General features: G+C 47.0%; 1 protein-coding gene across 1 annotated transcript; it reads left to right on the plus strand.

Moving 5' to 3' along the window:
- Positions 1–7,351: 7,351 nt before the first annotated feature.
- On the plus strand, positions 7,352–23,413 carry FGF6 (fibroblast growth factor 6). The gene is made up of 3 exons (XM_025930669.2): positions 7,352–7,923; positions 8,885–8,988; positions 18,757–23,413. Exons 1-3 carry the CDS (start codon positions 7,578–7,580, stop codon positions 18,931–18,933), a joined length of 627 nt encoding a protein of 208 aa, XP_025786454.1. The 5' UTR covers positions 7,352–7,577; the 3' UTR covers positions 18,934–23,413.
- The last annotated feature ends 635 nt before the right edge of the window (positions 23,414–24,048 follow it).

A 24,048-nucleotide genomic window follows, 5' to 3' on the forward strand; every position in this document is an offset into this window, starting at 1 on the left:
CAGTATTTTAAAGATGTTGGCTTACCATCTTCTTATTTGCAGTATTTCCTACCAAAAAATCTGCTGTTATCCTTACCTTTATTTCTCTGTACATAATAAGTGTTTTTTGCTTTGGTTGTTTTTAAATTTTTCTGTTTTCTATAATTTGATTATGACTGTGTTTTAGTTTTCTTTGTATTTCTTGTGCTTGTGATTTATTGAGCTTCTTGGATCTGACTTTATAGTTCTCCTCAAATATGGAAAATTTTCAGCCATTATTTCCTCAAATTTTTTTGGTCCTTCCTTTTTATCAGAGACTCCAATTACACATGTATTAGGTTGCTTGAATGGTGCTCTGCACACTTTGAATTAATTTTTTCTCTCTGTGATTCAGTCTGGGTAATATCTATTGTTATGTTTTTGATTTTACTAATGTTTTCTTCTGCAGTGTCTAATCTGTCATGTATCCCATCCAGTGTGTTTCCCATTTCAGGCACTCTGGTTTTCATCTCTAGAAGTTCCATCTGGGTCATTTTTATATCATCTGTGTCTCTACTTACCATGTTTAATCTTCCTTTAGCTTTTTGAGCATATAAAATACAATTACGGTAACTGTGCTAATGTCCTTGTCTAATAATGCTAACATTTAGGTCAGTCGTGGATCAGTTTCTACTTTTTAAGTTTTTCTTCTTACAATGGCTCATATTATCCTGCTTCTCTGTATGACTTGTCATGTTTTATTATATGCCAGACATGTGAAATTTACCCTGTTGGAGTCTGCATGTTCTTCTGTTTTTATGAATATTCTTGAGCTTTTTCTTGGAGTGAATTTAAGTTACTTGAAAACAGATTGATCCTTTTGAGTTTTTCTTTTAGTATTTGTTAGGTGGGACCAGAGCAGCATTTGGTTTGAAATAACTATTCTCCACTATTAAGGTAAGACCCTTGTGAGTACTCAAACTAAGGTCCCATGAATGACTATATTTTTTCATCTGTCTGGTAGGAACTAGCACTGTCTCCATTCTGAGGTGAGTACCAAGTACTATTGTCTCAATCCTTTTGGGTAGCTCTCTCCCCAGCCTCAGGGAGCTTACACTTGTGCTAATCTGTACCCAGATGACCACTCCAGGGGATTGCCCCTCTGCATATCTCTGAGTTCTCTCTCTGTACATCTCTCTCTCTTGCCTGCTACTCTGCCCTGTAAACTCTAACTTAGTCTCCCTCAGTCAGCTTCATTTCCTCAATTCAAGGTGTTTACAGGCTCCACCTAGTTTTCTTCTCCCTGAGCCATGCCTGAGAATTCTCTTAAGGGAGTAAACTGGACAATCGTAGCATTCACTTTGTTAATTTCTCATTTCTCAGGGATCATTGCTGTTTATATCCTGATATCTAATGTCTGGGAAACTGTTGTTTGATGTATCTTTTCCAGTTTTTTTAGTTATTTTGAACAGGAGGGTAAATCCAGTACCTGTTAGTGCATCTTAGCCAGAAGTAGAAATCCTGGAAATGTTGGGGAGAGGGTGCCCAGCACCTTATTCCAGGGTTTAATTATCCATATTAGTAGGGGCCTCTTCTGGGGTCTCTACTGAATGCTCTCTACTGAGAAAATCTAGTTCTCTCTACTCTGGCTGGTCTGAACACAAAGAGTTGTGTGAGCTCTGGAAATTGCCCACCTTGCAACATTCTGATAGTGCTCATTCTACGTTTGTATGGCTTCGTATTGAGCAACAGTCTTGAGGGCAAACACATCCAGATTTCTGGAGCTCTTTCTCTATGCATTCCCTCCTTTTTTTTTTTTTTTTTTTTTTTTTTTTGTGCTGTACCCTGCAAGTTCTTGCTGCCTCAGTGTCCCTCAAACACTGGTCTCTGCATCCTCACTCTGTGATCTCTGGGCTCTGCTTGAGTTCTGCTTTCCTTCCCTGTGGCCTGGGAAGTGTCTCCAGGGAGAAGGAAAAGGTGATGCTAGAATCCATCTCATTTGTTCCCTTTCTTCCAGAGATCACAGTCCCGTGCTGCCTGTTACCTATGTCCAAAAATAATTGTTTCACCCATTTGCCAGTTTTCTCACAGTCTACAGTGGGAGCACAAGTCCAGTACAAGTTTCCCCAGAAACGGCAGAAGCAGAAGTCTCCAAAGTAACTGCTTTTTTTTTTTTCATGACAAAATGCAAATAGTAATATTGAAAGTGGGTTTTTTTTAATGACTATGCCCCACCCCCACCAAAATTCTGATCACCCCTCCACAGAGGGCTGAGCCCTTGTTCGAGAATTGCTTGCCTAATGAAATCCATGGATTCAAAGCCTTGAATTCAACAACATGTATTCAGACATTTTATAATATTTATTATGTAGCAGGCACTGTGTTTGGTTCTGAATATACAGAAACCAGTAAGGCACCATTGCTGCCCCAAGGATTCCACTCTCAGTGTGATCTCCTTGTCAAAATTATTATGATATTGACCCAGGCAGTGACAGAGGTATGTTCAAAACATTAACGAGGTGAGGATGGGGCAGGCAGCAGAGACGGCGGCACCAAGTCCAGCCTGGAGACAGGTGGAAGGTTGCTGGGGATTGCTTCCGGAGGTGACATTTAAGCTGAGTCCTTAAAGATGGGAAGCAATTTGCCAGGCAAAGAGAAGACAGTCAGAGCAAAGACAGGGACGCAGAACCAGCACAGAGTGTGCCTGAGAACAGCAGGCCATGTGGAGTTCATGAAACAAAAATCCCCAGAGAAGGAGAGGCAGGAGATAAAGCCGGAGAGGCCGGCAGAGGTCAGACACCAAGGGCCTGTCGTGCCACACTGGGGAGCCTGCCACTGAGGGCTGAGTCTTTTACATAACTCTGCATGGTGGCTGGCAGAGAGCATGCCCGCCTCAGCACGCAGTAGGTATTATTAGATGATGATCATGAAAGGCAAATCTGAGAAACCGCAAAAGTCTGAGCAGAGCCAAAATCCCTTACGTTCTGAGGCTCCAGAAAGTTATCTGACTCCTCTGCCCCTTTGCAAATTCAGCTGAGATGTGCTGCCATAGTGGTCAGCCAGACCTGAGGTGCTGCCTCCTTGGCAGTTGGCTAGACCTCTAGGCTTGTGCATATGGTGAAGAATAGTAAGCAGAGGAGGGAGGCTAGAGAGTAGGGCTGGAGAGAGAGCAGGAGAGACTGAGAGAAGAACGACAGAGAGCTGGGAGACAGGAAAGCACACTGAGTCACAGCAAGATGGGGACTCAGCTTGAAGGATAGATCAAAAAGATAATTTCTGGGGTAGAGAGGAAGACATGACCTCCTCCCAGCAGACTCTGCAAATCCTCCAATAATCAGGCCACAAAGCCGAGCATCCAGGCCTCCCTCGCTCCCCAAGAAAGGGGCTGCAGGGAGTGGAGCAGGGTCTCCCGTGTGAACTTAGGTGGTGATTCAGACACATCTGGACCACTGGTGGGCAGGCCCCAGCAGAAGTCTACTTGCCTGAAGGCTGAGGAGGCTCCATCCAGAAGGAAAAAAGAACCGAACTGGATAAGCTTGTCCCATAACAAAGACTGAATCCTCTGCAGGCAGGGAATCTGAAGATAAAATCGAAAGGAATAAACCACCAGGGGACAAGTAGTACCCTTTAATGAGCAGAAGTATAAAGAAGGGGGACTAAGATGCTCGTTCCTCCTTTGAAACAGAACATGAAGAAGCTTCCTCTCCGGCCTTCAGGTGGTAAGCTGAAGTGAGAAATGTCACGGCCATGGCTGCCAGGGGGAGGCGGAAGGCTGACGGACAGGGTGGTCCATGCAGATGCCCTGCGGCAGTCCCAGGCAGGAGCAGGGTCACATACTCACAAACACGTGTGAGGCATGCTGGGGAGCTCCAGAAATAACTCAGGGACAATTTATAGTAAGGTAAAGTCCCTCCCCACATGAGCTGGTAGAGGCAAAAACTCAGGAAATTTGGATCATGCTAATGGATCCCCACTTATGTGGGTGAGGCCTGGGGAAAGTTGACTTCCACTAGGAAAGAACGAAGTATGACTTCTCCACGGACAAGCTAGCGGGACCACATGGGGCTCCTACCCGCAGAAGCTGAGGATCTTTGTTCTGGTCAAACTTTTTCTCTTGAATCCTCCCACCTGAAGTAAGCTTTATGAGCCCAAATACCCTTTTCCCTCAGCTCCAGGGTAGGGGCTCTTCTTAATCCCTCCCCTCTGCACATGCCCAGGTCACACCCAAGTCTGTTGAGCACACTCGACCCCTAAACCACCAGGCACAGGTGTGTTTTACACACAGGTGCCTGTCTGAGCAAGAAGGAGGGAGAGGCAAATGGAGGTGGCCAGGCCTCTGTGCCATTGTAGCTCAAAGGAAGACCAAGACTAAATCTATAAAGACACTAAGCACAAAGAGTTATTTTATTTTCTACCTTATCATCTTCTGTATTTTCCAGATTATCTATAGAAAAAGGCTAATATCACTTTTTCAAAACCAAATATGAAAGATACAAATGGACGCTGCTGTTCACAATCTACATGACCCCTATGGTCACTCTGAGGTGTTTGAGTTTTAATATGTCATAAACAGAAGTCATAGAAAACAACCCACTTGGTGTTACAGAGGTGGTCCCACGGTGCAGGTGATGTGCCAAATTTGAGCTATCTACACAATGTGGTACCCCACTCAGGGACAAAGACCCTGTCATGGAAGGAGACAGACATTAACATTTTTTCCTACTCACCTCCACTAACTCTTGGCTCATCCAGAGAGAGTGATTGACAACCGCAAAGGCTGCTGGGCAACTATGTGAAAGAGGGGTCCACAGAGAGGCCTCCTCCACCTGTTACTCTTTTCTCTATCACTTCACATCCATAGGGGTCCCTAAGCCCCAGGAGAAGGGTCAAGTGCAAATCTGGTAAACCAAGAAGCCCTAGCAGTTGTCAACTTAATTAGCCTTCAGGAGAAATATATGGATATATGAGCACAGTGAAGTTGCTATAGAGACAGGCCCAGGAGGCGCATTTAGAACAGGGCCTCATCACATCACCCGATAAAAATAAGACTCAGGCTTTTTAATAGAATGAATTACTTAAGTTTTATATTTAACAGGGACGATACCAATGCTATTACTGGTTTTCAGAATATTTTAGGAATCTAGACTGCCTGCTTCTACATATGTTAACAGCCATCACAACATATGCTCTGGTGGTTGGGAATTAAGAACTGGAAGCCCATGTGTCTCTCCCACCCCTTGAGATGAGACAGAGTCCTTCTCACTTTGGGCTTGTCCTCCCTTAATTGGGTGATAGATTTCCAATATATTTCAGATAAAGGACTGAGGGAGAGCTATATTGTGCTTTGCACTGGGCCCTTTGCATATATAATTGCCAATGTCTATAACAGTCCTATGAAGTAATGATCTCATTCTGCAAATGAAAATAATGAGGTTCAAAAATTTTTGCAATGTCACAAAGCTAATAAATAGTGGAGTCGGGATTCAAATTCAGGTGTCCTCCATCCAAAAGCCCATTGCTTTGTAAGACACCACCCACAATCTCTGCACAGAGAAGAATCTGAGAAAAGGTGGATCTAAAGAGATCTACCACTGATATATAGTATTGACCTTATTATAGCTTAGACTCTCCTCTGAGGCAACCCTAAAGTGGATAGGTTCCAAGAAGAATCCCATGGTGAGGGCGATGAGCACATCCCCAAGTATCCAAGGCAAGAGTTCATTTCAGACTAACTTCTTACCATCGTGCATGCTTCTTGGGATGCCTCTTCCCTACTGCAAGCATGATTAATACAATGTTCCAAACTGAACACCATTAAGAGAGCATCTCCACTGCTGTTATGTATATGAAAACTTAAATTTATGAAATCAAGCTGGAGATCCAGGTGAAGGTAATTTTATTTTGTCTTTGGATTATTCATGATTCTCCTACTTTGCAGAGATTTTTTTTTATTTTGTATAATTTTCCAACAAAGGCCTACATAGTAAGCTCAATCTGTGCCACAGGTGCCAGCCATTCCTTATTGTAGGAGAGGGGGCTGCTGGTGATTGTAAGGCTGGGCACAAGGCAATGGAGGTGACAGGGAGGGGAAGGATGGTTGGGAAGCTGGGGGGCCTGATGGTGAGGGTGATCCTAAGCAGGGGTGCATATATCCCTCCCCATTAATTTTACCTGCAGAGGATAATGGCAGAAGATGTTAGGGCTTCCAGGGATATGAGAGAACATATCTAGGGCAAAACTGAAATGCACGGCTCGACAGAAATTCTAACCAAAGCATCAATTCAAATGAATGAGGCAGCAAGGCAGAAGGTAGGGATAAATAGAGACTGGAGACTTGAGCCCAGACCCGAGCAGGAGGCTTGGAAGCAGAGGGGAGGAATGGTGTCTGAGAAGAGTCCCTAGGCAGTGAGACTCATCCTAGGAGCTTTCCCCAGGCTGCCTGTAACCTCCAGCCTGTGTGGGAAGGGGAATCATTTTGTGCTATTGAAATAATTCCATGATGTACTCTTAGCATAGAATGAGCTCACTAGACTCTGTGGGCCCCAGCCAGGTAATCTCACTTCTACTATAGGCAATCGTGCAGGGGTTAAAAGCATAGGCTTTGGATTTAAGCCAATTTTCTAGGTTCTGGCTTACAAGTTCTGGCAAGTCCCTTAAGTTCTCTACAAAATGGGAATAATAATAGTCAGAGGCCAAGGATGAGCCCAGGTAGGAAAATGGCCAGTGGGCTTTGTTGGGGGCCAGCACAACTTCCACCCCGTTGGCTGGGTGAACGCCATGGCCAGAACAGCGAGCAGAAGCGTGACCCTAGCCCTTTCTTCCTCGACAATCCTAGGGACCACCTCCCCACCCCTCACCACTGAATCTCTGTTCTCTCCTGTTAAAAGGGGTCAGCTTTTCAGTGTCCCCTGAGCCTACTTTGCCCTCAACCATGAACTCTTTCCATGAAAAGGTCTCTAGGGTAGCTCATAGGCCACTGTCATCATCTGACACCAAACTTTTCCCTATCACTATCTTTACCCTTTGCCCTCTAAACAAGGAAGCCAGCACTGCCAGGCCAAGAACTTTTGCCCAGTTTGGGTTGTGTGTGGCCTCTTACCTCCCTCTTCCCCCGGGCCCCCAGCCAAGTCCTCCCTCCCTCAGAGATGCTCCCTGCTCACTTCATTCCTGCCTCATAGCTGGAATGACAGTGGCTCCCAGAATCCCTGGGGTGTGGGGAGGGTGATGGGGGTCTGGGGAGGCAGCCAGGCCCAGCAGCAGATTAATGTTACAGCCTTGGATAAGTGAGCTGGGCCAGTTGACGTCAGGGTGATGATGGGTGGAGGGGAGGGCCAGGCTGCTGAACTATAAAGATAGGTCAAATCAAATATAATCGACTTGGGACGGAGCAAGCGGGCGAGCTAGACACCGTCCCCAAGCCATGGTCCCTACCAGCCACGGCTCAGCCTGGGTCCCTCTGCTCCCGACCCGAGTGCCCAAAGCAGGCTTTGGTTTCATGTCAGCAGCCTTCATCTGCCTTCCAAAAATAAGCCCCTGCCGCCATGCTGAGGGGAGAAAAACAAGAAGGGCGGTATTTTTAGGGCCATTAATTCTGACCACGTGCCTGAGAGGCAAGGTGGATGGCCCTGGGACAGAGGCTGTTCATCACTATGTCCCGGGGAGCAGGACGTCTTCAGGGCACGCTGTGGGCTCTTGTCTTCCTAGGCGTCCTAGTGGGCATGGTGGTGCCCTCGCCTGCAGGCACCCGCACCAACAGCACGCTGCTGGACTCCAGGGGCTGGGGCACCCTGCTGTCAAGGTCTCGAGCTGGGCTAGCTGGAGAGATTGCCGGAGTGAATTGGGAGAGTGGCTACTTGGTGGGGATCAAGCGGCAGAGGAGGCTCTACTGCAACGTGGGCATCGGCTTTCACCTCCAGGTGCCCCCCGACGGCCGGATCAGCGGGACCCACGAGGAGAACCCCTACAGTGAGTGCAAGCTGCAGCCAGTTGGGAAGCTGGGGGCTTGGGTGCAAGCAAGGCTAAAAGATGAAGGGGACTTGCTCTGGTGCATGGGGCCTATTATAAAGGGGACAGAAGTCATATTCTCTATTTGGAATCTTATAAGCAGAGCCACCTCCCCCAGACTGACTTTGACCCTGCCTGGGTGCAGGCTTAATATGCTGAGGTCCAGGCATTCTGGTGTCCTTTGCCATCACCCCACAGAGCCCCCATGGCATCCATTAGTTCAGTGTTAAAGGCACATCTGTGCCCATATAAGACCACCTGGAACCAGCCAGGAAGCCTTAAGGCAAGAGTAGTGAAAATAAGTAAGGGTTTTTGGACCAGATTCGACTTAAGCTCATTTTTATTTAGCTTCCCTCTTTAAGAAGGAAAGGAAGTATTTTGCAACATTTCTCACTGAAGCACATCTTTCCCTTTATTTCCACCTGCCCTCTCCGTCCCCAGGTCCTTGTCCTGCAAGTTGGTGGGTTGCTGCATAGGTACGTTCCCGCATCCAAGAGGGGTCGGGGGCTGCAGGATCCACACAAGCCTTCAGTCTTCCGTGTGGTTGCAGTGTTTGCAAGATTAGATGAGCTGAAATTTGTTGAAGCATGGAGAGTATCTACTTTATTAAAAAGCTAATCAGCATTCATGTTTCTACCCCAGGCAAGGACTTCATGTGAAGTCTGTAAAAGCTAATCTCATCTAGATATGGCTGCAATCCCTGACCCCGATGTCAGAACTTCCCCAGCGGAAGTGGATCTTTGACAGTAAAGTGGCAGGACTTGCCGAGTCCAAAGTGAGATCAGGGATAGAGGTGATGAAGGGTCTGGCTTTCTAGGAGCTGGGGGATGGGCTGAGGTGCCCTTGTAGTGTCGCCTCTAGATTGATGTCCCGCTGAGCCCTGCACAAGCCTTGGGTAACCTGGCCCCCCTTTCTTTGTTAGGCCTGCTGGAGATTTCCACAGTGGAGCGGGGTGTGGTGAGTCTCTTTGGAGTGAAGAGTGCCCTCTTCGTTGCCATGAACAGTAAAGGGAGATTATACACAACGGTGAGTCCACTGGGCTGGGGGACGTCCAGGCTATTTGAGGGCTACAACTTACACAGTTGAAGAAAATGCTACAAAAGCTTGCATAAAGAAGTGAATATTTGTCTAGAATAAGAAGGAAGCATGCGAGCTCATGCTTCATGTGTTTCATGTGCTTCACGGTTAACTGGCTTCTGCTTTGGACCATGTTTTTCCTGAGCCTTCCAGCCTTTGTAATATTAAATAGGAACCGTAGGTCAGGAGGCTGCTGGTTCTGAAGGAGACCTGCACCCTGGCATAAAGCTGTCACCCAGCCTGACGGTCGGGTTTTACCCCCTGAACTGGAGAGGCCTGGAGAAGCAAGCCTGTCTTTCAGCCCCGGTGCTGTTCCCCATGACCCCGAGAGGTACCCATCTAGCGCGCAGTATGAGGAGGAGAGACGAAGGAACTTGAAGTTTTACTCTATGGTTTTAAGCCCTCTGACCCCTGATCTTGTAGGATGGAGAAACATCCTCTTATTCCACCCTCTGGGCTGGAACCCAACCTCCAGCCCGCTCCCCATCACAGATCACCCTGGGAAGGTGAATGCCGGCCCTTTGGTTAACCTAGTTGGCTTCTAAGTGCATTTACTAAAACCCCTGCTCTTATTGACCCCCGGGGTCCTGGGTCTCTCCTCCTAAGATTTGGCTTATTCCAAAACTACGGCGGGGGGTGGGGGGGGGAACAACATCCTTATGAAGTTGAAGGCACTGGGAGTTCTTTTGACAGAAATTAGAAGGATAAAAAGGTAGACCGCTGAGCATTTGTGAAGGAATACCAGAGTTATTTATGGGGAGGGCGTGGAGTGCTGTTCTACCTCTCCTTGGAGGCAGACTGAGCACCAGGAAGTGAGCAGAGATCTGGGATTGGTGCCTGGTTCTGGCGAGGCTATACCTACACGAGAGGCCTATTACATACCCAAAGGGGAGCTCAGGTGGTCTCTTCCCTGTGATCTTTAAGTTTACTTACTTATTTTTGAGAGAGACAGAAAGGGAGAGAGAGCAAGTGGGGGAAGGGACAGAGAGAGAGAGAGAGAGAGAGAAAATCCCAAGGAAGCTCTGCACCATTAGCAAGGAGCCCGATGCAGGGCTATAACCCACAAACCATGAGATCATGACCTCAGCCCAAAACAAGAGCTGGATGCATAACCAACTGAGCCACGCAGGTGTCCCTCCCTGTGACCTTTAGTCAAGGAGACAAGGCGTGGATTAAAAGTGGGCGTTGGAAGTAAGAGGAATAGCCCTAGGCTAGGTGGTACCATGAACCAGAATTCAGTCCCTGGTCTGTTCACCAAGGGCACTTCTGCAGAGCCGTGACGTGCATTACCTGAAGAGCCCTGAGGCAGGTCTGCACACTGCTCTGACAGGACAGGAGACTTCATGAACCCAGTGTCCCATCTGTAAAGGGAGGATAAAGTTACATGCGCCTCCCAGGGCTGCCAGGAGATAATGCTTGGAAAGCACTCCACAGGGTGCCCTGCAGACAGTAAGTACTCAATACAGAGCAGCTATCATATCAGCTGATGCGGCGAGGCACCCTGCCATGGGGTTCTGCACCCTTCTTTCCTAGAAGTGACATGTGTGGGACATTTTGTATCCCATCACCTTGGCAGCTTGTTAAAAGTACAGATTTGCAGGGACCTCCATCAGAGATGCTTATTTGGCAGGGCTGGGATGGGGGACCAAAGATCAGTTTGTTTGTTTGCTTGTTTGTTGTTGTTGTTGTTGTTGTTTTTAAGCTTCTCTGGTGTTTCTGTAGCACAAGCAGGCTTGGGACCACCAGGCCACACAGTCTTTGGAGGGCGGGGCAGGTGAAACCCAGCATGAGGTTTGGAATCCTCAGACACCCCCTTTCTTTCTCAGACTTCACTCTGTGCAAAGGTGCTGGAGAAGACAGGAGCCAGCCTGGGGCCAGCCTAGGTTTGGGTGAAGCAGGGTCCCTCCTTGTGGAGATAGTCTTCCCAAAAAGCCCTTACTCGCCAGCCTGCACCGTGCCTGGGATCCCGCTGATTGGAGAGCCAGGAACTGGGGTTGTTGACTAAGGCACCCTCTGCAAGGGACCATTTAGCAGGTAGATCTCCTGGAAGGAAGGACAGAGTGCAGAAAGCATTACCAGAAGGACTTTCAACTTTGAGGCAAGGAGAGGGCACAAATATGGGAAAATGTACCCACTTCCAACTAGAAATCCATTACCCCGGTAAGAGAACCTATATGACATTCAAAAATTAGAGCTTTAATCACAGTCAGAGGCACTGCAAAGGGGTAAAGCATGGAGTAGCAAATGGGAAGGAGCCACCTTCCATAAGTAAGTGTGAACTGACTCCTCATGTTGGAGACACCCCTGCTCCCCTCCCTCCGGGGCACATGACTTCCAAGGGGGTCAGATGGGCCCCTGAGCTGGAGGGTTCACGAAATGAGAGAGTCCAGGGAAAAGGGGGGCTGTCCTGAGGGAAGGCTTGCTCATTCTGCACACTCTACCCTCCCCCTCCCACACCCCAGGAGCACTGAGTCTGGGAGCACCTTCTCTAAGGTGGGAGGTTGTCCTCCTTGGAGCCCAGGGCTGGGCAGGCTTGTGTAGGAGAGTGGGGCTGGACCCGGGAGTGTGGCCCAACTATGCCCCAAGCTTGGACAATTGATGCTTTGTGTGGCTGTGCCCCAGATGCTTCCAAACCACCTCTACCCCCTCCCACTGCCCCTCAGGGGCCTGTTATCACAGTCTAAAAAAACAATTGCCAACTGATCCCCGGAGCCAGGAAGACTCCTGCTGGGTGATGATTTCATTCACACTATTTCCCTTAAGCCCCTAGAGCTGCCTCATCTCCCCAGGCTCAGCTGCTACCGCCTGCAGCTAAATGAGATTTCTCATGGGGGGAGGGGACCCTTGCACGGGGTGGGGACAGGAGACTACTCATGGCCAGAGAAGAAGAGCTGAGAAAACCTACCTAGGAAAAGTGACTTCCTGCATGTCTCACTTCTAGGAAAGAGGGGCGCAGAGCCCCATGGCAGGATGCCTATTCCCAGCTGAGACAATATAAATAGCCGTCCTGGTATTGAGCACCTACTGTTTGTAGGGCATCTTGTGGAGTACTTTCCAAGCATTATCCCCTAGCAGCCCTGGAAGGTGCATGTGGTCTTTATCCTCCCTTCACAGATGGGACACTAGGTCTCTAAATTCGCACAACCAGTTCTGTGTGCAGACCTGCCTCAGGGCTCTTCAGGTAAGGCTCTTGAAACCCACAGAAGAAGTGCATCTCATGTACAGATTGGGACCCAAATTCCAGCTCCTGCCCCACCTACCCTCCACTACCTGCTTATATGTGGGGCAAAATCCCTGACCTTCTCTGGGCCTGGACCTCTGCTCTCTCCATGTAGACAGAGGCAGAAATCAGTGAATTCCAATGTCCTTAATGCTTTTAAAAATAAAATTGAAAAAAAAAATCAAGGAACCCCACTTAACGATTGGTGGTCGGCTTGGGCACTCTCTACGAGAATCCCTTGGCCAAGAGAAAAATGCATACTGACAAAAAGCCAGTAGGAATTCAGTAATGCTTTTAAATGATTTTAGTTTTACTATTTATAACTGCATCTACATCCTTTTAATCAATAGTAGTATGACAACGTGCAGAGAACACAGTATTTGTTTCATCCATCAAGGCCTTTGCTTATTCTGTGGGGCATTACATTGGGAGAGGGGAGGACCAAGCCATGCCTTCATTCAGCTGGCAGCAAAGCTCATCCAGCAGAGAACAGATTCCTGAGGGGATGTTAGCGCCTGCTGGGTAGAAGTGCTGGGGGATGGGACCCGAGAGCCCTGAAGACAACTCTCCCCAACACACGGCCTGCCTGCTACAAGGAGCTGCACAGGATTGACAAGAAAGTCATGCCTGACAAAAAGCTTTTCAAACACATCTAAATCGACAATGCCATTGTGTGTTAGGAAAGGGGGTTACAATATACAGACCTCTTGGAGCTGAGAGATGTTATGTATTTCTCCATTTCAGCTAAGGACAGAAAAAGAAACAGAGGCTGCAGGAGGAAAGGGTCTTAGGAAAAAGAGTCTTTTTTTTTTCTCTCCATTTCCCACCTCCTTAAACACCACCCACCCTTGCCCCTTCCATGCACACTCACAAACCAGGAGGAATAGAAGAAGCAAGTGGCTCTGGGTTAGCCCTGGGAGGAAGAGCTTTAAAGACACGCATCCACTTCCACCAGTCCGGGTGACTTAGCTCTGCCCGAAGACAAGAGGATGGATGTCTCATCCAGCCCAGACCGCATGGGGCATTTCTGCCAGAGGTCACAGGCTGGAACAGCCCTCTGCAAAGCCCCTCTGCAAAATGCCCTTCTCCATGGTAAGAGCCGATCGCTTTGGAGTTTGGTTCCACATAAGTCTGATTAGACCTACATGGAATTTAAGACGTTGTCACACTGGGGCCTGAGCCCCGGCAAACCCAGGAAATGTGATCTGGAGGAATTATTTTCATTTGTTCAAGTAATAATATATGGTAGCTACTTTTATTGACATGACGTTCACTTGGCATGAGTGCTTTTCTCACCAGAGCTGAGGAGACACCTCTCTTGGGTCGTGAGAACCGGGCTCAGGAAGCAGTAGACATGGATTAAGAGGCTGGGTCTGGATACCAGCTCAGGCATCAGCCTGGGCAGCGGGAATACCCACTGGCCTGAAGCATCAGCTGCTTCAAAGGGTTCAGGGAAATGGCCTTGGCCTCCTGCCACCTGAACCCCAAGGACAGGGCAGAGGGGTACAGAAAAAGACAGGCAAAGGAAAGACAGGGCTTTGAAAGCAAACTTCATCCACTTCTCTTTTTTCACTTTAGATTTGTACCCAGTTCTGGGGAAGGCCAGGAATAGGAGCAAGGCTAGAGAAAAGGAACCAAACGGACAGAAACTAAAGTGGGAAAAAATTTTTTAAAGGGCAGGAAATTTGAATAATCAAAATGCAATGAGCGGAGAACAAGGCACAATATGTACAACCACCAGGATGCACATTTAACCAATGTTTGAGGAGACCCAGACACTGTGAAAGGCTGGATTCTTAAATTGGACACGTTCTAGAATGGAGGATATGGGCAGATGCTCTCAGAATTTCTTGCCCGAATCATTCAGTTCCTCTTCCTTTCCTTCCTCTCCCTCACACCCTCGGCCCCAAGGTTTGATTTCCTCTCTAGAGTTTGCAAACCACATGCAAATCCTCTCCCTTAACCACCATCTAGATCAGAAACAAATTCTGGAGACTGAGGGCGGGTTGCTCTCCAGGGATGTACAAGTTAGAACAGAGGGAAAAGTGGCAGGTGGCAGGTGGCAGGGACTAGGACTACCAGGACACAGGGGGACCACCCGTTTTTGATATAAATGTTTTCTTTTCTTTTTTTTTTTTTATATAAATGTTTTCTTATTCCTTCCTGGCTCAACTTGTATCCTGAATTTCTTTCCCACTTTAAATAATCTACTTAGATGACTAGGTAATGCATGAACACGGTTTAAGGTGGGGAGAAAGATGTAAAAGAATATGCCATGGGAATTTAGTCTCCTTCTCACGCTCTTCGAAGCCACTAGTACCTCCCCAGACAAAGATGTTGTCCTGGCTCTTTGTGTATCATCCCAGGAAGACCCCATGTCCCTGTATGTGCACCCTCACTGTTATTTTAAAGGTCACACAAATAGGAGCATACTACACATCGTTTTGAACCTTACTTCATCACTTAACAGTATGTCTTTGAGACCATTTCAAGTCAGTGCCCACAAAGGTTTCATATTTTTTCATGGCTTAATAGCATTCAGTTGTGTAGATCTGCCATAATTGAATTAACTACTCCCCTCCAAATAGACACTTTGTTGTTTTGGGTCTTTTACTATTATAAATAATGCTGCAGTGAGTAACTCTTGTACATGAGTGGGAGTGTGCTAGTTAGATACATTCCTACAAGTGGAATTACTAATCAAAGCTATATTCCTTTTTCATTCTAGTAGATATTGTCAAATTGCTCTTTATAAAGGTTATAACAATATACACACCCACAGACATTAAATGAGAATTCCTAGTCTTCATGCATTCACCAATGAAAGAATATTATCAAACATCTGATTTCTTTTTTAATGTTTATTTATTTTTGAGAGAGAGAGTGTGTTCACAGAAGAGAGGCAGAGAGAGAGGGGCACAGATGACCAGAAGTGGGCTCTGTACTGACAGCACAGAGCCTGACAAGAGGCTTGAACTCACAAACCGTGAGATCATAACCTGAGATGAAGTCAGACGCTTAACTGACTGAGCCACCCAGGTGCCCAAAAGTCTGATTTCTTTAATCAAACAATTAAAAATGTGGTCTCACTGTTAGGACTTACATTTCTCTCATTAGGCATATTTTCTCATGTCCAAATGCTAGTTGTATTTCCTTTTCTGTAAATGGTCTCTTCATAAACACTGTCCAAGGGTCCCGAATATAGTAAAAAAATGTACTCTCTGACACAAATGCAACTATTTTTTAACTGAGTTTTCCATTTACATTTTTGTTTTGTTTAAGGTAATTTTTTCCAGGCAGAAGTCAAATGTATTCCTTTTGCTTTTTTTTATGGCATCTAGTTTTTTGTGCCCTGATCAAAAAGATCATCCTGACTCCAGATTATTTAAAAAAATTTTTTTCTGGACTCATGAGGTTCTTTTTTTTTACATTTAGGTCTTTGCTACTTGTAGAATTTATTTTAAAGTAAGGAAAGAAATGATAAGTCAAACTTTATTATTATTTTTAATTATTATTGTTATTAGATATTACCCAGCTGTTTCAACACCATGCTGTCTCCAGTGATTTGAAACCCCACTTCTATATTAATTTCAAATCCATTTTTATGTTATATTGCTATATATTTGGATCTACTTCTGGACTCTGTATTTTGTTCATTAATCTTCACCAGACTTTTTTTTTTTTTTTCAACGTTTATTTATTTTTGGGACAGAGAGAGACAGAGCATGAACGGGGGAGGGGCAGAGAGAGAGGGAGACACAGAATCGGAAACAGGCTCCAGGCTCTGAGCCATCAGCCCAGAGCCCGACGCGGGGCTCGAACTCACGGACCGCGAGATCGTGACCTGGCTGAAGTCGGACGCCTAACCGACTGCGCCACCCAGGCGCCCCGCACCAGACTTTTAATCAATGTAGCTTCGTTTCTCATTTACCTTTTACAGTTAATCCTGAGATTCTATTCTCCTAGTGGTGTTGCTTCAGAGTTTTGGCCCTCAAATGGTCTCAGCTTCTGTGGCTGCTTCTACCTCTCATGCACAGGTAAAGAGGCCATGGCCCAGAGAGACCCCAAAGAGCAGTGCCAGAGCATCAGCCTCTGTGTATCCTAGTTCTGTGTTCTTCTCATGCAAGTTCACGGTCTCCCAGTCATTCAGTCAATAACTGCAGAGCTTAAAAGTGGAAATGTCCAATAACCCACAGCAGGTTTTGCAGGAATACCAATCCAGGGTAAGACAAAGTCCTTTAGAGCTTTTAATGCAAAGTAGTTCATGATAGAGAATAATTATAGTAATAAGAATTTTTTAAAAGTTTACTTATTTTGAGAGAGAAAGAGAGGAGAGAGCACATGTGAACAAGAGAGGGGCAGAAAGGAAGAGAGAGAATCCCAAGCAGACTCCATGCTGTCAGCACAGAGCCCGATGTGGGACTTAATCTCAAGAACTGTGAGATCATGACCTGAGCTGAAATCAAGAGTCAGATGCTTAACTGACTGAGGCACTCAGATACCCCCAATTTTTTTTTATATTTTACTATGTGCCAGGTGTTACACCATGGACTTCCTGTACATTATTTCAATTAATGCTCCAATTCTATGACATAATTATTCTAACTGCCCCCACTTTACAGATGAGGGAACTGAGACTTAGAAGGTTAAATCACTTGCCCAAGTTCACATAGCGAATGAAGTAAGAGGTGAATCATCATCAGCATAACCTCAAAGTTCCTTACAAAGGAAACTAAAGGTTGTAAAAACCCAAACTCCCTAGTGTGGTATTAGGAAGCCAGTTGGTGTGACTGGCTAAAGCTTTCACATTCACCTCAAGTAAATTAATACATGTAGAAGTGCCTTGTAAACAATAAACTGGACGCCTGAGTGGGGAAAGGGGTGAGAGGTGAAGGGCAGAAGGTGAGTGTGGTGTTCCTTCCTTACACCATGCTGCACCCTTGCTCACTCTTATGCTACACTGAAGGAGCCGGTCATGTATGGGTGTCCATTTGTCCTCCTGGCATCCCTATTAAGTCATCATCCACTCAGGGTCACATACCTGACAAGACACAATCCTTGACTCGGGGAACTTGGAGTCTATTGAGAAAGAAGAAGCTGTCCCCAGGGATCACACACTGTTGTACATGCTGTCTGAGAGGTGCGTCCAAAGAGCTGTGGGTGTCTGGGAGCCCAGGGAACTAGCTCATCACCCTCTGTTCATAACAGGAAGAGGCTCTGGTCCATCCCCCGCCTCCAGCCAGCCCAGAGTGCTCATAGTACGATTCCTTCGGAGAAGGTCAGATGACACCTTTGGCACAGCCGGCCAGCCATTGAGTGGACTTTTTATAGCCAATGGCCTCAGTCAGCAGGAAGGAGTCAGAAATTACACCCCACCTCTCTTTTTGTTTCATTCTGTGTTTCTTTCAAGATTGGATCTCAGACCTCCTGGCTCTCACCTTGCTCTCTCTTCCTCTAGACTCAACAGAGCCACTCCCTATACAAAACACAGAAATCCCCCCAACCTCCCTCAGCATTGGCCCTGCAAGTCCGGGGAGGAACGGCCTTCTTTTCTAGGAATAAAGGAGGGCGTGGGTGATGCATAGGGAATGAACTTGTTGATGTGTGGCAGGAAGTTTAGTGCTCATTTTCAGAACAGGTGCTCCACACACTTCTCTACCAAATTAGCACTGGCCCCAGACTCCATGGCACCACCTGCCACAGAGGGAACCAGGTTCTCTTCTCCATAAAAATCACTGCTCCTTACCATCTCTGTTCCTGAACTTTTCTAGAGAGCAATGAATGTCTAGGAGGCACCAGGCACCTTCTGGGTTCAAAGTCAAAACCAAGAATGGGCATCTTTAAGGGGTGGCAAACCTGGGAGGTAAACTGGGAAAGATGGAGTGAGGGGGCAACGAGTGGAAAGAAGAAAGGGTTAACATGGTCAACAGATAGTGCTGGAAAGGACTTAGGGAATCATATGTCTCCACCCCTCCTCTAACTGCCCCCCCCCCACCTCCTCCCCAGACACACAGCTTGCAGGAAAGGGAACCAAGGCTGAGAGAGGAGACTGCCCATGGTCACACAACTAGGAAGCAGAAAACCACTAAGTAGAGCCTGGGGTCCCAAACCCATTCCACTAGACCACCTCTCACAGTGGACTTGGGAAAAGCCTATTATATCCTTTTATGATTCTTTCTCTGATGAAATAAGTTATCAGCTAGGTGCTTGGTGGAAAGTGCCCTGAACTGAAAATCAGGAGACCCACCTCATGTGACACAGACTTTCTCCATCCATGTCCCTGGGCCTTGATTTGCTTATCATGAAGAGGAGAACATGAGAGGGTCCAAAAGAGCTTGGAAGTCTCTTCCTTTGTGCCCTCCCATGATTTGATTGGCCTAGAATGGCTCAGTTTCCCTGCTGGCTATCTTACGAAGGGAAGGGTGGTGTACCCGGTAGAGGGCTCACTACACCTCATTTATAATTGAGCCTCTGTTATTTGTCCATTTCTTTCGCAGCCCAGCTTCCAAGAGGAATGCAAGTTCAGAGAAACCCTCCTGCCCAACAATTACAATGCCTACGAGTCAGACCTGTACCGAGGGACCTACATCGCACTGAGCAAATATGGACGGGTAAAGAGGGGCAGCAAAGTGTCCCCAATCATGACTGTCACTCACTTCCTCCCCAGAATATAAGGACCCTCAAAGAAGGCTCACAGATTGAAAGCAACATCTTTTGTTTTGGAATTTTGCACAAATGAACAATTCCCCTTACCTCCCACCCCCCATGACTCCTCAGTCAGGCTTTTCCTGTACTTGGGGAGACCTGAGTTGGTTCCCTGGGTGACCGGACCCCATGGTATGTAACCAAACCAAGAGAGAGGTTGCGACCAACATCCTAGAATGGCAATGGATGCATGCTGTGACCTCAACTGAGGAAAGAAGGTACATGTGGCATATGACCACGTGCACAGGAAAAGGCCAGGGTGAGAGTATTCGTGTGTGTTGATGTATATCCATACATCTTCATGTAGATGGTCTGAGAAAAGGCATTGCAGAGCATTGGGTTTCTTTCTCCCAGTATCATTGCTGCAGGAATCTGCCTGCAAGAATGCCACTTGTCAAACCAGCTGGATTGATGTGTGTGCCCATTCTGCCTCTTTCCAATCATTCTTCCATCCAGAGGCCACTTAGTGCATGCATGGGTTGCATGGGTGGCGGGGCACAGCTGTCCTCTAAGGGTAGGGAGGGCAGGGTGGGAGGAAGTAGGGTTTAACTGCAAACCAGAAAGAAGGTGGGCAGGTTCCAAACTTCCTGTCTGTGAGGGCTCTGGGGCTGCCCTGTCTGGGGAGCTGGGGGAGAAGGGATGATCCTCTTCTTGGAGAAAAAGGGTAGAGCAGTGTCTCGGGCAGTTGGGGAAGGCCTGCTGGAAGCAGCGGAAGGGACTGGATGTTCTATGGAGTGCCATTCTGCCTGGAGGATTCAGTGCTGCGTGTGGCTCCAAGAACAAGCTGGGGCCAGGCTCCCTGCCCATAACTTTTCCTCACTTTGAACTGGGTCTTATTTTAACCTCAGATGACAAGGATCCTAATAATGGCAACCTGTTTGGCGAGGGGTGAGGGGATGCAAAATAGGGCATGAAGGAAGTAGAGAGGCTTTGGACTGCAGATGATAATTCCTGTCTAGCTACGTCCAGGAAACTCACCCAAGTCCTCATCTGATACTCTCACTTCCTTCTTGGTCATCATCAGTTTGCATACACGCTGATGCCTGGATGCAGTAGAATGGGCACCATGACCTCCAGAGTTTGCCCCCTCCGGCCCCTCTACAGTAAGAGAAGAGTGATAATCCTGTGAAATCAAGCAGCCAAACTGAAACAGCTCCTTGCTGTACAATGCCTTCTTGCCTCCTGTCCTTTGAGAGTATTTAAAGCAGAGGTTCCCCAAGTGACTATAAATGTTGTCTGCCTGGAGCCTTCAGATTCCTGAACCATTGGAATGTTCCTAAATCTGAAACCAGAGAGAGCCATATCAGAGTGCAAATATTTTCGGCATACATGAACCATCAAGTTACAAAATGACCTGACACCCTGCTGCTTTCAGGGGCCCCTGCAAGACAACCCCTCATCTGCTGCAAATACCTTCATCTTCGACATACCTCTCTATTTGCAGATGCGGCCATCTATAGATAGATCTGAGCTGAGCGACTGTGAGATGGACATGGAGGTTGGAAACCAAGGGAGACATCATATTGACTACTTTCTGCCTGGCACACATCAGGGAGGGCATGTGCTGGGTGAGGAGGAAAAGGCCACACCAAGGTGAGCAACCAGAAAGACTGAACAGACAGTAAGAGCTTGAGAGCAAGAGTGGACATGGCCAAGCCTTGGAAGAAACGGGAAGGAGCTGGGTCTTGGGTCAAATGGGAGAAAGTTGGTCCATCTTGAACATTTAGAATACTAGAAGTGCAGTTCTGCTTGGAGGCAGAGTACAAAGCTGATTATCTTGTCCAGAGTAATTGACTGGCCTCTTTGACAGGGTACATCAGACCTGAGGTGCACTCAGGACCTAAGGCACGTATCAGTTTCTGATGGGATGTACTGGCAGTGCAGGAAGGCTGGGTGGATGGACGGACAATGATCTGGTGAGGAGAAAAGTTTTAGGTCCCAAAACGTTAGCTCCTTTCTTCCTAAATCTCTGAGCCAATTTGGCACGAGAAGGGACACACTTCTAAAGAGAGGCCTCAGATTGCTAGACCTTTCTTGCATCTCTCTAGAGGCTCCTAAAAGGGCCAAAATACTGACAAGGAGTCCCCCCAAATGTCCACTCCCATTTTTCATGCTAAGAGTGAGAAGGAGATGCTATGACATGCCTAGGACCAGGCTGCCTTGTTAGTCAGTCACTACGTGGAGGCACCAGCACACCATTTGCTGGACAGGAACTGGTTACTAGCAGCCGGGCATCTGTTCAAACCAGTACCAGGGCTTACGTTGCACCAGTTGCTGAACATTCTGAATATATTCCTGGATGGGGGATGCATCGTTGACTCGTTAAAACTCCTCCTGCTACAGGAGGTCTCTCCCAAGAGCTTTCTCTTTGACCTGTAAGTGGCTTAGGACAAGTCACTGTCCATGCACAGAAGTGGGTTAAGGGGCAGGAACAAAGGAAGACCAGCAAGTTCAGTCCCTTCTTGCCTGCTACTGTGTCTGTGCATAGGCATGCAGAGTTGTCTCCTGTCTGATCATCACATCTAAGGATTCTTGGACTCAGCTCTCAGCCCTGTTGGATCCAAAAGGCAGCAGCAGGGGGACAGAATGAACCTCACCTTCCTGCTGCCATGTATTACAAACAATTTGGGTCTTTTCTCCCCCAGATCCTTAGCTGTGACCCTGGTTTACAGAGTTTGGTAGTCACTGGCTTCCCTCTTATCTTGAACCTTCTCTGGCAGCTCCATGCAAACTTGGGCCTCCAAGAGCCCAGATGCTGCCTTATTCCTTTTTCAAGAACAAATGATAAAAATGAGAGCAACATATGTGCACACCCTTGATGATGAACTTCTCAGCTGGGGAAGGTGAGGTCAGAACCAATAGGGGAGCTCCAGGTCCCTTGTAGAATCTGCACCTTCCTCAGGGCAATGGATGGACCTCAGAGGAAACCAGAAACCAACTGCCTCATTGAAGCTGTTGATTATATTCACTTCATCACTCACTGCCTTCTAACAACACTTCCCTTCCCACTTGCCATGCCTTTTTGAACCGCCTTTGGAAAGAAGCATATAATTTTGTAATTAATACCCTACCATTACCCTTCACAGCCTAATACCTCTGCTGCCATGTCCCACAACACGTCCAGCACACACACTCCAAGCCCCTGGTGAGGGCCATTCTGTGGCTTAGGAAAGAGAATATTTTCTCTTATCATCTGATCTAGGCTATGAACCTCTCTCCTTTCTAGACATAGGATCTTCCCAGGCCAATAACCCAGGCCTGAAAGTCTCTCCTAACCTAATCCTCTGCTGGGAAGCTTAGAATTTTTCTCATGATGGTGCTGGGCCCCTTTCTTGTCCTAGACCTCAGTGCCTCCAAGTTATCACTCTGTGCAATCCTAGGAGAGAAGGACGTATGAGAGTCTACAAGTTGTAGTTTTCCTTCCTCCCAACTTTGTTTTTTTTTAAATGTTTTTATTATTTATTTTTGAGAGAGAGACAGAGACAGAGTGCAAATGGGGGAGGGGCAGAGAGAGAGGGAGACACAGAATCTGAAGCAGACTCCAGCCTCCAAGCTGTCAGCACAGAGCCTGACACGGAGCTCGAACCCACGAACTATGAGATCATGACCTGAGCTGAAGTCGGACACTTAACCAACTGAGCCACCCAAGTGCCCCATCCTTCCTCCTAACTTTGTATATGCACTACCCATGCCTGTTTTGTGCCACGGTCACTGGTGCAAACATATCTACCAAGGGTGATTGCTGGCCCTAAGACACGGGGATATTCTCTCTCCCATCTATCCCCTCCTGCTGCTTTTCATGTGCACAGAAGCTGGAAAGCTCCTACATCTTTCTGTCCCCAAAGGCTCCAGTTCAGATGTCGCTGAGGAGGGATTTTCTGCTGCTTGCCACTTTCATGTCTATGAAGTGGGTCCCTCAAATCTGCACCCCCCCCCCCTCCTGGCCAGAAATGGCCACTCATTCTGCTACCTCCCAGAATGTTTGGAACAAGGCCAGAAGAGTAGATAGAAATAATCCATTCTGAGCTTATATCTGAGTTGGTGTTTCCTCTTCCCAGAATGGGAGGAGGGAGTGATTTTGCCCAAAGCAGATCCTGAATCTAGTCTATTGTGCTGAGAGCCAACACAGAACCACGCTTGTATACCTCATTGAACTACTGAGATTCCAGCATTCAGACAGCTGTGTCCTCATATGGTTTCTCCTTTCTATAAATCAATTAAGTACCTCAGGCTGGGTCCCAATGCAGAGCTGTCCTTAAGTTTGGGTAAAGTGAATAGAAAACCCTCAGAATTTGTTCAGTCATGTGCGTGTATAATGTGATGCTTCTATTTTTTAATATGTATGTGCTATGCACAAACCATATCATGTTCCAGCAAAAAGTAAAAGGTCTTTTTATACGTTCCTCTAAACTGTTTGACTCCACCCCTCCTATTAAAACTCACAACAAATCTCCAGGTTGTGGTTGATTTTCACCTTGATTCTTTTTCTCTCAAGGAGGAAGGCGAAGGGAAACAGAAAGCATAGATTCATGGTGCTGTCAATATTATTGGTTCATGGTGCTATGGATTATTAAGGCAGGGAGAAATCACGTGAGTAACTCAGTCCCACCACCATATTTTAAAAATGTGGAATTCAGCTCCGAAGGGGAAGGAAGCTATCATAGACCATAGTGAGGCAGCAGCCCTCTTCCTCTTCTGCCTTGGTCAAAGCAAGATATCCACATTTCTGTTACTGTACCATTTACTCATTCACTTATTCACCCATCAAGAAAATACTGAGCACCCTATCTCTGTGCTGCATTGGGTTGAGTTTTGGGAAATGTGAGTGAATGAGGTAGACCCAATTCCCACCCTCTCACAAACTTGCATTTAAAAAAAAACACCCAAGAGTATGTTAAAATGTAGATTCCCTGGCCACACTTGCAGAGATACTGATCCAGAGGCCTGGGTGGAGCTCAGGAGTCTACCTTTGTAACACACACCCCAGGCAATTCTGACACTGAGAAGCCCTAGTCTAGTAGAATGACTAGTATTACCGAATATTTGAATTAAGAGATACTCTATAAATTATGAAAAATCTTTTC

Source organism: Puma concolor, chromosome B4, assembly GCF_028749965.1.
Source record: "Puma concolor isolate L17-30 chromosome B4, mPumCon1.1.hap2, whole genome shotgun sequence".
Lineage (NCBI taxonomy): Eukaryota > Metazoa > Chordata > Mammalia > Carnivora > Felidae > Puma > Puma concolor.